Source organism: Leopardus geoffroyi, chromosome A1 (assembly GCF_018350155.1).
Source record: "Leopardus geoffroyi isolate Oge1 chromosome A1, O.geoffroyi_Oge1_pat1.0, whole genome shotgun sequence".
NCBI classification, from domain to species: Eukaryota; Metazoa; Chordata; class Mammalia; order Carnivora; family Felidae; genus Leopardus; species Leopardus geoffroyi.
The window spans coordinates 20,067,914-20,082,173 of record NC_059326.1 but is presented as its reverse complement, the minus strand read 5'-3'; the positions used below and the strand labels follow the sequence as shown (position 1 = coordinate 20,082,173).

The window sequence follows — 14,260 nt, the reverse complement described above, 5'->3', positions numbered from 1 at the left end:
CATGCCTGGCACTATTCTACTTACTTTATCATATTAATTTATTTAATCCTAACCACAACTGTATGGGTTACTTTCTTCATTTTATAAGTGAGAAAACTAAAGCACAGAGAGGTTAATTTATCGAAATTAATAACAGCAGTACAGCCAAGAGTCAAAAACCCTTACAGGTTATTAGAAACTTTAATCTGGGTATACTCTTTTCCCTGGAAATCATGATGTTAATTTGAAATTAGTATTTTAAAAAGAATGCCTAAATGGAACCACACTTATTTGAAAGAATTGGCAGATTAAAATATTTTTGAGTCAAACATATATAAAGCAATATATAGAAAGGCTGATCATCTTAATACACAAAGTATTTAGAAGATTATATAAAGGCTGAATATCTTATTTCATTAAATTTAAGCATATTCCTAAGAAGTCATAAAAAAAAAGTTTCTAAAGTGTAATTGTAGCAATTCTCTCTGCTCTTCTAACCTGTGTCATCATCGGTTGATTAGAAAAATATGAGTAAATGAGTTATAATCTTAGTATAAAATAGAATTACAAAGATACTTTATTAAAATTAAAGAAAAAGCTAATAAACTTAAGTTTCCTGGCAAGTAATAAAAATCCATTAATTCCTTTGAAAGTTAAAGAGGAAATAGGAGGGGCGCCTGGGTGGCGCAGTCGGTTAAGCGTCCGACTTCAGCCAGGTCACGATCTCGCGGTCCGTGAGTTCGAGCCCCGCGTCGGGCTCTGGGCTGATGGCTCAGAGCCTGGAGCCTGTTTCCGATTCTGTGTCTCCCTCTCTCTCTGCCCCTCCCCCGTTCATGCTCTGTCTCTCTCTGTCCCAAAAATAAATAAACGTTGAAAGAAGAAATAGGAAATTTTGGCATCTTTACAAAGTAAGCCTATATCCTATGTAATATTTCTTTTATTCTCTAGATCAAAACTCATCTCTTGTACTGTACGACCCTTTGTATTGAAGCAATAAGTTTCTAGGATCACTGCTTATGTTTGTGAGACAAGCACACACCTCACGGTCAAGAAGCTGGCTCGCTTATTGTTGTGTAGAGTCCACAAAAACATCAAACTAACTAAAGTGAGTCTAAAGGCAAAAGTGAAAAAAAATATTCTCCCACAGAAGCCTACTATACCAGCATTTTAGTCAAATGGAAAAGAGATAAAAAAGAATATTTCCAGTAAGTTGAGCAACAGTCCTTGTAGAGGCTAAGAAAGTTAAACTGATTTACTCTACAATCTTACACAATTTTTGTAAAATGCTTCTACCATCATCTCCATTGAGCATTTTTTGACTTGATAGCCCTGTACCTCCTCCAAACCTGCTTCTCCCTGGTGTGCCATCTCAGTCCATGTCATAGCCATTTACCTCCAATATTCAGGTCATCCTTGATTCATTCTTCCCTCACTGCCTTCATCCTTAGTTCCCCTTTGCATCAGACCACCTCTCACCACCCACAAACCCAGCACTTTAGACCAAAGTACTGTCATCTCTTAACCAGCCTCTCTGTTTCTATTCTTGCCACTTTATGCTATATTCTCATCCAACAGCTGAAGTGATCTTTCAGATAAAGAAATCAGATGTCACCTCCTATATAAAAAGCCCCCAGTGCTTCTCGTCATATTTGGAAATAAACAATATTTATTATAGCCTAAAAGGTTATTCAATATTTGTCCTTTGCCTACTGCCCTAAACCCACCTGTTTACTCTCTACTTCACATCAGCCTTCCTGCCGCTCACCAAAATACAGAGTGTGTTCCTTCCCTTACTACATCTCTCTGTATGGTTTACTCCATTATTCAGATCTTTGCTTGAATGTTAAGTAGACTTACTGTGAGGGATCATTTTACGATATATAAAATATCAAATCATTATGCTATATACCTGAAACTAATATGCTGTAGGTCAGTTCTACCTCAATAAAGATTCAGTGAACATGCTGTAACAATAATTTTAGAGAGATTAATATTTTTAAGACACAACTAAGATTGATTTAATCCCTATTAAAACAAGCAGCTTTACCTTTAAGGTTAGAGATATACAAATGTAATTTATAAAATAAATGTTGTTGGGGCACCTGGGTGGCTCAGTTGGTTGGGCAACTGACTTCAGCTCAGGTCCATGATCTCACAGGTCGTGAGTTCGAGCCCCGCATCGGGCTCTGCGCTGACAGCTCGGAGCCTGGAGCCTGCTTCGGATTCTGTGTCTCCCCCTCTCTCTGCCCCTCCCCTGCTCATGCTCCGTGTCTCCCTGTCTCTCAATAATAAATAAACGTTAAAAAAAAAAAATCTCTTTAAAAAAATAAATAAATGTTTTATTTCTTTAAACAAGTATAATAATCTCCGAGGATAACTAATATATTAAATTGATTCAAACTAGGAGGGGTAAGCGTATCTTTTAGGTTTATGGCTTAAAAAAAAAAAGTCACCTCCTCAAAAGACCTTCTAAGAACACTCATTCTCTGCCTCAAGTTATTCTCTACACCCTTACCCTACATTTTCTTCATAGTAAGTAGCACTCTCCAATAGTGTTTATTCATTTTATGATTTTACCTATCATACAGTCCAAAAAAGTAACCTTTGCTTATTATTGTTCTTGCTGTATTTCCAGCACCAAGAACAGTTATATAGAGTGGATACTCATTCATTAGCTGATAATAAAAGAAAATTGCTTACAATGACAATTATATAATTTTTTTAAAGTACACATAGAAAACATAACAAAATACTAATGATTTTGGCAACACAGGCACATTTCTTTCCAACTTTTCCTTAGTAAACAAGAATTATTCTATGAAGGCAAAACAAATGAACATACACTACTCTTACCATTAAGTTTAAAAATGCACAGGAATTGTTAGTAGTGATTATATATCTGGATAGTGCAATACTAGTGGGTTTAACTTTTCTGTTCTTTCTACTTTTCTAGTGCTTTATCCTCAAAACTTTCGTTAGTAAAACTTTCGTTTTAAAATAATAAAAAAGGAATACATATTATTCAGATCTATGAAAAGGTGAGTGGCATTTGAGCAGCTTCTCATTATTGCTATAGCAAGAGCATGAAAAGAGGCAAATAAACCACTACATCAGGAGACATTCAGGATATGTACTTGGGGAAGCTTTTCCTGACCAAGGTTTCTGGGTCATTGAAAGACATTACCAAGGGTGACTTCATCTGGAGATGTTCCTTTCAAAGAATAAGCAGAATAGCTTTAGTACATTACTGCCAAAGGCAAGGATATTAACCACTACATAATCTCTCAGGTTTACTGCAGACCCTCTCTGCTTATACCACTCACTTCATTTCATACTCTGAATATTCTTGATTCTAGAAGACCAAAGTTACAGTACATATAGTCCCATAACTTTATCCTAATTCTGAGTAAATAATATATAGTAAAAATTTTCCAATGCAAAAGTGTTAATTACAGCTTCAAGGACTTCAATCTGTTAATTAAAAACTAGAACTAAAAAAAAAAATTATATTATCTATCTACCTATGTATAGAGATAGATAGATAGATAGATAGATAGATAGATAGATAGATAGATGTATCAGGATTTTAGCAAGTAAGTCAGTTCAAGGCTAGAAACTAACCTTTTCTGAATACAAATGTGAATCTACCCATAGAACAATTGGGGCTGTCACTGAAAAATATTATTCATGCACAAGGAATTGTTAGCAGTGAATTTTCACATTTCGATAGACAGGTTTTCCCTTTAAGATGTATGTATATAACTTTTTTTTTTAAATATAAATTAAACTGAAAGAATTATAAGAGTTCACCAGAAAGTACTTCTATAAATAAGAACATTTAATAATGTGAAAACAACTTCCTAATTATCTACTTTACATATCTGTGTAGGGTACCTGTTTTGTCTGTGAATTTTGCAGATTTCCAAACTCCCCACAGAATTGAAGAAAGGTACCTAAAATGTTAATTAAATCTCATATTTTCCTTTAAACTGATACAGCTGGCTGTGACTGTGTCTGGAGACTAATAATGTCACAGGCCTCTGACACAGGTGAAATAGTGGTATGTCAGACCTGGACATTTTAGTATCAAATTCCTTAGGTGAGAACTAAAATGCTCCATGAAAGCAAGAATACCGTTGCCTGTCATACTCAGTACTGAAGTCTGAAAGCATAAGATAGTGTTTCATACACAGTAGACACTCAATACCTATCGGTATGAATTTAACCCACCTGCTGACCAATTCCACATTACAGAAGTTCTGAGTCTGTTACATATTTTCTTTCAAGAGTATCATTACTGTTCACTTAACACAGGGACCAGATGGGTAAGACCTCGCTACCTGGTCCTCTAACCTGCTATCCAGCTTTCTCTTTGCCTCCAGGGAAAACAGCACTTAACCAGGCATTGATCATTATATGGTTGATGAGATGATTCTCAAAATCCTCTGCATTTTTCACAGAAAATAATTCTGCCACACTTGTAAATACTGGTAATCTTTATAGAGAAGAAAAAAAGTTTAACAACTTCAAATACCAGCACTTTCTATATGGGTAGAGAAAAAGACCACTCATTTCAGATCCAATAGTATTAAACCCCATTCAAATCAGATCGCAGACATTCATCAATGGATTTTTAAAACCATGTAGGTCTACTAATTCCTACCATTAGCATGTTGAACGACAACATGGAGTTTTTGAAATGTGCATTTTAAAACATTCAGACAAACTCTGCCTTAACTCACTGGATTACTGCCAGGAGAAAAACTTACCGCCTGTCACTTCACACATTGGTGTGATCGCAGAGTCATCTAAAGGCACACCTGTCAACTGTTCTGATTCTACTGACATGGTGCCAGGCAACCGCAACACTAGTGCAAAGAGTCTCTGATCCCAACGAAAAGGTTCCTTGGTCAATTCACTTCCAGGCAAAGGAGAATTAAGAGGTAAATGAAGCTGAAAATAAGGGGGGAAAAAGGTAAGATTTCCACATGATGTTTTTCTCAAAAGGCCACATTAATTACATGTATATTAAAACTATGTATCACGAGTCTCCTATCACTCAAAAAACAAGCTCAAGAACAAAAGCTTATACAGATACAGCTAAAATAAGCACATGAGACATAGTTACTTCATTCTCCTAAGTTTTTACTCTAAAGACCTCGATTGAAAAAAATCTGTTACTGTAATGCTTTCCATATTTCCATTCAACTGACCACCAAGTGCTGGACTGCTTCCAAATAAATCATTTCATTTAATCATTAAAACAAGCCTATCACAAATATCTTATTATTCCTGTTTTCTAGATTAAAACAATGTCTTGCAGAGAGTAAGTGATTTGGCCACCTGGGTCCAAGTCACTGCTTTTTCTATTACACCACAGCAGCCTCAAACATCTCCAGTTAATAATTTTAATTATGCTCTATTTGTGACAAAACATACATTCCCCAAAGCACCTGCATAAAAGTAAATTTTGTCACTCTAATTACATGTTAAATGTATTAAAGATAATGATTCTTCCCACATCTGAGTAAAGGTAGAGGGTTTTTATTTCTCCATGTGTTTTTTAATAGATGTGTTTTCCCAACCCCATCAGACCTGCTAAAATAGAATCTAGGATTCTTCAGAATCTTCAAAAGCTTTGAAGTAATTCTAATGGGCACCTCTGCACCAAAAGAGTAATAGAGTACCAAGAGAATCCACACATTAATCTTAGAGTAACTAAATGGGGACAACCAGACAGAATATGTATCAAGAAGTGACCCAATAGCAAGTGCGTAACACTGAAAGGAAAGAAAAGGGGAAAGGGAAAACTAGGCTGAACCTAATCAAGCCTTTCATTCTAAATACCAGTTTATAGGGACTACTGGGGAGAGGGGATCAAGTTAAATACCACCCCAAGAAGCAAGAAGTCAAAGCCAGCAAGTGGGACAACCTACAGGGCAGAGGAGGACCTGATTTCTCCAATAAATCAATGGCCTGAAAACGCAAAGAGTGGGGAGTGGGGAGAGCTGGTGGAATATTATAGAATAAAATGAAGCAATCAAAAGCAAAGATTTTCGAGACAATTGGGGAAATTTGGAATAATATTACTGGAATTATTAATTTTTTAAGTGTGAAAATGACATGGTGCTTAGGGAAAAAAAAATCTTTATTACTTATATAATTTATAGAAAAATAAAGCCTGGGATCAGCATACTCAGGATTTATTTAGAGTTTTCTCTAAAATACAGAAAACACTTAATTTTTTAATTTTTTCTTAATGTTTTATTTTTGACAGAGAGACAGTACGAGCAGGGGAGGGGCAGAGAGAGAGGGAGACACAAAATCCAAAGAAGGCTCCGGGCTCTGACCCATCAGCACAGAACCTGAGCGGGACTCAAACTCCCAAACCACGAGATCATGACCTGAGCCAAAGTTGGACATTTAACCGACTGAGTCACCCAGGGGCCCCCAGAAAACACTTTAAATCAACACCTCTAAATTAACTGCCAAAGTTTATACTGCTTTGGTCATACAGCAAACTTAATTGTATTGTTTACAGCCTTTCTATTTCTTAACAAAGAAGATTTCTAATCTTGATAAATTAGGAATTTAAGTCATTCTACACTGACTTAAGACTCAAGTTTCTTCATGAGTTACATTAAACCATTAAAAAAAAATCAGATTCTATTCTAGGAAGAGAATTCTTAGTGAAGCCCTGCTAAACTGGCACCTCTCTCCGAAAGGTTCATGCCAAGAGAATATGCTGCAGGATCAAAATCAGCCAAGGTTTTGTGACCATGGCCAGGAGTCATGAGCTTTTCCTCTGGCACTGATCCTACTTAAAGCAGAAGTCAGTGGCAGTAAGGAATGTTGAAGAAATCTGGACCAGGATGTTCTGTGATGAAGGTTCCCTAACCTCAAAGGCTCCGTGACTCTCGGAAAACAGTTCAGGAACTCTAAGCCCTTGCTAATATTACCACACTGCCAAGAAGACAAAGAGGAAAAGCCTATTTCTATCAGCTCCTTTACTCCAGACCAGTTACCTCTGTATCTGGGAAGCACAACGATTTGGTGCTTGGTCATTTTCTCTCAAGATCACAAAAACATCAAAGCACAAGTGGCACTGGAGGAAGAGGGTTTTGAACTGTTAACAGAATTACTCTGGATGTCATGAATACATGGAATTGTCTCAAGAATCCAGTGGATAACAGCACTGTACAGACCTCATATATAAGCAGCAGACAGCACACTGACAGACCACAAACTATATACACATACACACGAAACTCATCAGGTAATAATCTCTCTCCCTCTCGTCCTGCCCCTTCACACACACACACACACACACACACACACAAATCAGATAATGATAAGCATCTACAAGGGAGACAATACACAATGAAATAACTGGCCTTTGTAGAATGCCAGATCTGGAATTTATTTCAAATACATAAATCAAACAACTAAGAATGGTCATAACCATATTTTATACATAGTTATATTAATTTTATAAACTTGTCAAATTTTTATTCATTTTTATTCATTTTTCTATTTATCATTTCCCTTTCCCCATATCACAACTACCCTTTCTCATCAACAAAGAAGAGGGATAAAAAAGCCCCTATAGCTGAAATGTGCTAGTAAACTGGAAGGAGCGATGGCAGGCAAACAGGGACAGGACAAAGGGCCTGAAGGAAAAATATTCTTAGGAAGGTTGAATTACTCCAAAGCTAAAGTCTACAGCTGAAATTCTAGCAATGTGTTAAAATCACAAATGGAGGTCTCTCTCAATATATGGACTTTGAGAATCAAGGCAAATTGCACATAAATCAAGAAAAATGTTAAAATTAACCATAAAAAATGTACAAAATTATGAACAGGTTATTTCCCAACAGTGAAAAATGGGGGGGGGGGGGGGGGAACCCTGAGAAAATCCATATGGCCACATAATACAAATTACAATACTGAGGAGATACCATTTCACACCCATCGTATTAGCAAAATTTTAAAGGTTGACAAAAGTGATGACAAGTACATATAGCAATGGGAACTTTCCATCACTCCTACATACAATCATTTTGGAAAATAATTTGATAATATCTGGTAAGCTAAAGTTGAGCTTACACTAGGACCCACTAATGCCACTTCTAGTTATACATCTTAGAGAAACTCTCATATATTTTTACAAGAAGCCATGTAAAAGAATACTGTCTACAACATTATTGGAAACAGGAAAACAGGAAACAACCTAGAAGTCCAGTAAAGGAATCAATAAATAAACTGTGGTCTGTTTATAAACCAGAGTTGAAATGAATAAATGAGACCTCTAAGATCCAATATGAATAGATCTCAAAACAATATTTTTTAATATAAAATACATACAATTCATGCATGCATACGTAAAATAACATAAATCATGTATGGACAGCTTGATATATTTTCACAAGTTGAATGTCCTTGTGTAATTAGCATTTATATCAAGAAACAGAACCTTACTAATTTATGCCCCCTCCAGTCATTATCCCTCTCCAATTGATCAGTTTTTCTTGATTTTGAACTTTATATAAATGGAATTATAGAATATGGTCTCTCTGGTTTATAGCTCCTTCCATTCAATATTATGGGGGTGAGATTCATACTGCTGCATATAAGTGTAGATCATTCATTCCCACTGCCATATAGTGTGTGAGTCCGAGAGAGAGACAGAAGGAAAGAGGGATAGAGAGAGAATATGTACTGGAATTTATCTACTTTTTTGTTGATAAGCACTTAGGTTGTTTCTAGTTTGGGTATATTATAAACAGTACAACTATGAAATTAAAGCATGTATTTATGAAAAACATTAAGTATGCATTTCTGTTGGTATATACCTAGGAGCAAAGGTGCTCTTTTGTGAAGTGCCTGTTAATGTCTTCTGTCTACTTTTTAAAAATTGAGTTACCTGCCTTTTTTTATTGATTTGAAAAATTATTAATATATTCTGAATGAGTCCCTTGTTAGATATACATATTGTAAAGATCTTCTCCCACTTTGTGACCTCTTTTACTATTCTAGTGGTAGCTTTTTATAAATTTATTATAAGATCTTATTTTTATTAAGTTATATCTTAATATCTTATTTTTCTTCCATAGTTAGCACTTGTTGTGCCCTCAAAGATCATGAAACTGTTCTTCTATTTCCTAAAAGCTTTATTATTTTACCACTTACATTGAAACCTGAAATACACCTGGAATTGAGTTTGTTATATAAGGTAGAAATGAAGGTGGATTTTTTTTTCTCAAATGGATATCCAAATGACATGCTATTGAAAAGAACATCTTTTCTCTGCTGTTCCAAAATACCATCTTGTTCTTACATTGGGTGACACTACAAGTGTGAGTCTATTTGTGAATCAAAACAGTATCAGATGAAAAGAAAGCAAGATGCAAAATGGCATACATAGAAAAGCATTTGTATGCACTGTTAAACAAGTACTTCGCCTTTTTTACATGTTTAACATGTGCAAGTAGCAAAAGAAACAAAAATGAACTAAAAAGCTACAGACAAAATTCATGATGGGGTGGGGATGAGGAAGAGGGAAGAAAGTTAACACTGAGTACAATGTTCTTTCATTCACTAAATTTTTAAAATTTTTTTAAGACTTTATTTTGAGAGAGAACACATCATTATTGAATCATAATCAATAATAATTATTGAAACCATAATCTACATTTTTAAAAATCAAGTGTTGACATTATCAACAATAGCCAAACTATGGAAAGAGCCCAAGTGTCATCGAGTGATGAATGGATGAAGGAAGATGTGTTATATCTATACAATGGAATATTACTCAGCCATCAAAAAGAATGAAATCTTGCCATTTGCAATGACGTGGATGGAGCTAGAGTGTATGATGGTAAACAATATTAATTAGTCAGAAAAAGTCAAATACCATATGATTTCACTCATGTGGAGTTTAAGAAACAAAACAGATGAACATATAAGAGGGGTGAGAGAGAGAGAAACAAACCATAAGAAGCTCACAATGATAGAAAACAAACTGAGGGTTGATAGAGGGGGTGGTTGGGGGGATGGGTGAGATAAGTATTAAGGAGGCCACTTGTAATGAGCACTGGGTGTTGTAAGTGATGAATCACTGAATTCTCCTGAAACCAATATTGCACCGTATGCTAACTAACTAGAATTTAAATTAAAAATTGAATAAGTAGTCCCATTATCACAGAATAGGAAAAAAATTAAAATCAAGTGTTGAAATATCCATATTTAAAAAAACTAATTTATTAAACGGAAAAAAAAACTTTAATTATGAAAATAAGTACTTTTAGAAAAAAATTTTGAACCATCCATTTAAAAATCTAGTGATTTTAAGCCACTAATCAGTATATCTTATAAACAATTTATATTGTTTTTATAAAGCGTCCTATGCTTTTCCCCTAGTTACTCTTTTATCCAATGGGGAGAGACAGCAATATGCTCTCTCCCTTTTGCTGTTCTCTCCCAATTCTCAAACACATGAGAATAACAATAAAAATACACAATAATTAATAGCTAGCATATTGAGCACTTACTATGTGCCAAACACCATTCTATGGGCTTTTCATATAATATTTATAACAAAACAACACGGTAGGTACTATTACTATCCCTGCTGTAGAGATAAGTTGTAATATAAAATTCCATGTCAAGAGAAATCAGCTTGGAGAATACATACTCAAATAATCCCTGCTGTATAATCAAGTTGAGAGCATCTAAGGACTGCAAGTTTTAAGAATTGGATAAATCATGCTCAATTTAACAATACAATAATTTTTCCATAATCATGGTATTGGTCTTTATTAGGGTCTTCATAAAATTATACTTGGCAAATTTCAGTCTAATGGACTAACAAAGAAAATTATTGTTTATACTAACAAAGTTTTATTTTTACTTGTATACAATTGAGGTTTTCTATATTATTTTAAATGATTCATTTCACTGATACCACCATTACACACATTTTTGTAATTATCTTGGTAGCTGACAGAAAAGAAAACAGAACTCCAACTTAAATTTAGGAAGACTGCTCTATTTTCCCTCTTTCCTTTGGAGATCTATCTTCCTGCCTTGCCTGCCTTTTCACCTCTGAATCTTTCCTGAACTTCTTATTTAAAAAGAACAAAATTTATTTCTCCATAGATATAAAAAGTCAAGGGCAGGGGCACCTGGGTGGCTCAGTCAGCTAGGCATCCAATTCTTGACTTCAGCTCAGGTCATGATCTCACAGTTCGTGAGTTCAAGTCCCATGTCGGGCTCTGTGCTGACTGTGAGGAGCCTGCTTGAGGTTCCCTCTCTCTCCACCCCTTCCCCTCAAATCAGTAAACTCACCAAAAAAAAAAAGTTAAAAAAATAAAAGTAAAAGGCAGATTAGGTAGGTGATAGTTCATCATTAGTCCTGCTCAAACTTCGTTATAAAAGTACAATTTGTCCTTTATTCAATTGTTTTGTGTTTGATCACAGTTCAGACCCTAATTATTTGTGACTGTGCTAAGAATGGACTAAGGCTTACCTTCGCACTGAGCACCTACTAAAGCATGGCACTGTGTCAAGATTTAATAAGAACTATACCAAAGCCAAATAATATTTGAGACATTTTAGCTGGCTCACCTTAAGAAAAACTACTAGAAAACCTCAGATAACCAGAATTCTTACACATTACTACTTATTCTTTAAAAGTGCAGAATGTAAAAAATAAAAGTTAACAAACAGTAAAAGAAGATAAAAAATTTATTGTTAAAACATCTTTAATTCAGGAATCAAGCAGATCTTCCCGGCACACAGCCTAACTGGCTCCTGGATGAGGACCACACCAGAGCCGACGACGAGAGCCAAGACTGACGAATCTGTACCAACACTTAGGTGGTTTCCCCTTGCACTTACTTAGATATTCTGCCGCCTGGTCCTGTTACTGAAGTAATTCAAATAATATGTCCTTTAATAATACTTCCCACCTTATGTTTTAATAACCTATTTACCAATCTCACCAGTTTGAGAGAGGGCAGGGTCAGGGATCTTATTCTTTTCTGTGTCCCCCACCCTCCATCATAGTACTTGTCCAATGAAATCAATGAGGTCCTACAGCCCAAGGAAAAGCACAAGAATAAGGGGGGCAGAGTGAGGGCAGCAATGAGAACCCGAGCACCTCCGAGTCCTGCCAATAGGAAGACCTGTACTCCCCCCACCGCAATGCACTTATGGATGGAGATGAAGACACACAACACAGACTCTATGGTAATGTTTGTGGTGGGTCACAGAGCCAAGGAGTCTCACCTCCAAGGCTGGAAAGATGATTCTCTTGCCATGTATGTACTTAATCTCTATGACCCTTGTATGTGCTCACACAGAAAGGACACAAAGACATGAGCTGCAAAACCTGTGTGGCACCTACAGCAGGGGATGGAGAAACAACCATTCCATATGTTGAAGACATAAGAAGTACTCCACCTAACTTAGTGTACAATACTCATGAGAATTTACATATGGACATACTTCACTGAGGCCTACACAGAATATAACCACCAAATTCTTGCCTTATTCAGAAATACAAAGACCGTGACCATGTATCATTTCTTGCAAAATTTTTTGATCTCACACTCCAAGAGTAAAGTACAAGGGAGAGAAACTGAAGATTTTAAGAAAGCCTTTAAGAATGAGTAAGGTTTTAATATGGGGGAGACAGGAACAACATTCAGGGAAAGTGAGCACGTGGGGGAAGAAACCAGAAGCATTCAGGAAATTAGAGCCGATTTTGGGTCAAGTTTAGAGGAAATATAAAGGAATGAAAAGAACTTTTTCTTCAACTGCTAGTCACTCCCTAGTCTCTTCAGTCCACTAAAACAATTCTCACACTAAGTCACCCATGATCTTTTTCTTTTTTTTGGTCATTGTGGTAAATGACAAGTGTGGAAAGCGTGTCAGTCCTAAGTCTTAACAGGCCTCACAGTTTCGCTATCACCCTCTCGGGAGCCAGCCACCACATGAAGAAGCTTGAACTAGACCACTGACTAATGAGACATCACGTGGAGATAGAAGCCACAGGGACAAGCAGCAAAGTGCCCAGGCAACAGTGAGAACCAAGGCCCCAGACTTAGGAAAACACCATCTTCAGTGTTCCAGCCCCAGTTACGCACCCAGCTGAATGAAGTCAACCCACAGAATCTTGAGAATAATAAGCTGTTGTTTCAAGCCTCTAAAATGTATGATGATTTGTTACACAGAAATAGATAATGGTGCCATTAAATCTAGTGGAGAGTTTTCACTCTCCATTTAGCTTCCCTCCACCAGCATTCAAAAAACTATTTACAACTCTTTAGAAAGACACTCTTCCTTTCCCTTTCACGCTAGAATATTCTCCTGGTTTTCCTCCTCTGGCTGTTCTTCCATCTTCCTCCCTCACCCACAACCCAGACTAAACCTCCAATACCATTACATGCAACAGATCCTCAAGGCTTAGTTTTAAGCCTGGGCCAATTTAGACTCTAAACCCTCAACCCACCTACCCACAGCTTCGTTTACTATCTATACTCTGATAATATTAAACATTTTCAGATGTCCAGCCTAGATCTTTCTTCTGAACACCAAATATTCTTCTGTCTACTTAACCACCTTCCCCTTGAATGGGTCAAAGGTACCTTAAACTCAACATGTTCAAAACTGAACTCGTGATTTTCCTCCACCCAAAATGATACTCTTTCAACATTTCCTAGCTCAATGAATGGTACCATAATCTCTCCAATATTGCAAGGAGTCAATTCCCTCTTCCTTACATCTTCAAATGTACTATGTGTAAGCAAATTTGGTTGATTTAACCTTCTAACTACCTCTGAAAATGACTGCTTCTTTCTATCTCTTCCACCATCACCAAGTTCCTTGGCCAAGCTATTGGCAGAACTGATGCAACAAAGCCTAAATGGTCTTCCAACATCCATTTGTCTTCCTCTCCTCCACCAAGTACCTCCAAATAAAACCCTTGGATGGCCTCCTATTGCTTTTATACTGTAATAACATTACTTGCCATTGCTTCAAAGCCCCTTATGTGGTCAAACCCAAGCTTCTTTTCCATTTTATACAATGATCCCTTTTCTTTAACGCTCTAAGTCACATTAGTCTTTTCTAGCCTTGTTCTCAAAACATATTCCCTTTAGGAAAAGTGTCTTTGTACAGTCCCCCCACCTGATATGATCACCTTTCCCACTTTTTGCGTAGTAAATCTTACTCACCTCTTCAGATCTTAACTTTCCATGACCTCCTTGACTAGAACTAG

The 14,260-nt window shown here is 36.3% G+C and overlaps 1 protein-coding gene across 2 annotated transcripts in view; it reads right to left on the bottom strand.

The window, feature by feature from the left end:
• The window catches only part of INTS6 (integrator complex subunit 6), a 91,924-nt gene that overhangs the window by 30,021 nt on the left and 47,643 nt on the right, over window positions 1–14,260 (bottom strand). For both annotated transcript variants that reach the window (XM_045475137.1, XM_045475134.1), the window contains one exon: window positions 4,749–4,932. In XM_045475137.1, coding sequence (XP_045331093.1) covers window positions 4,749–4,932 — 184 coding nt within the window. The remainder of the gene's footprint in view (window positions 1–4,748; window positions 4,933–14,260) is intronic.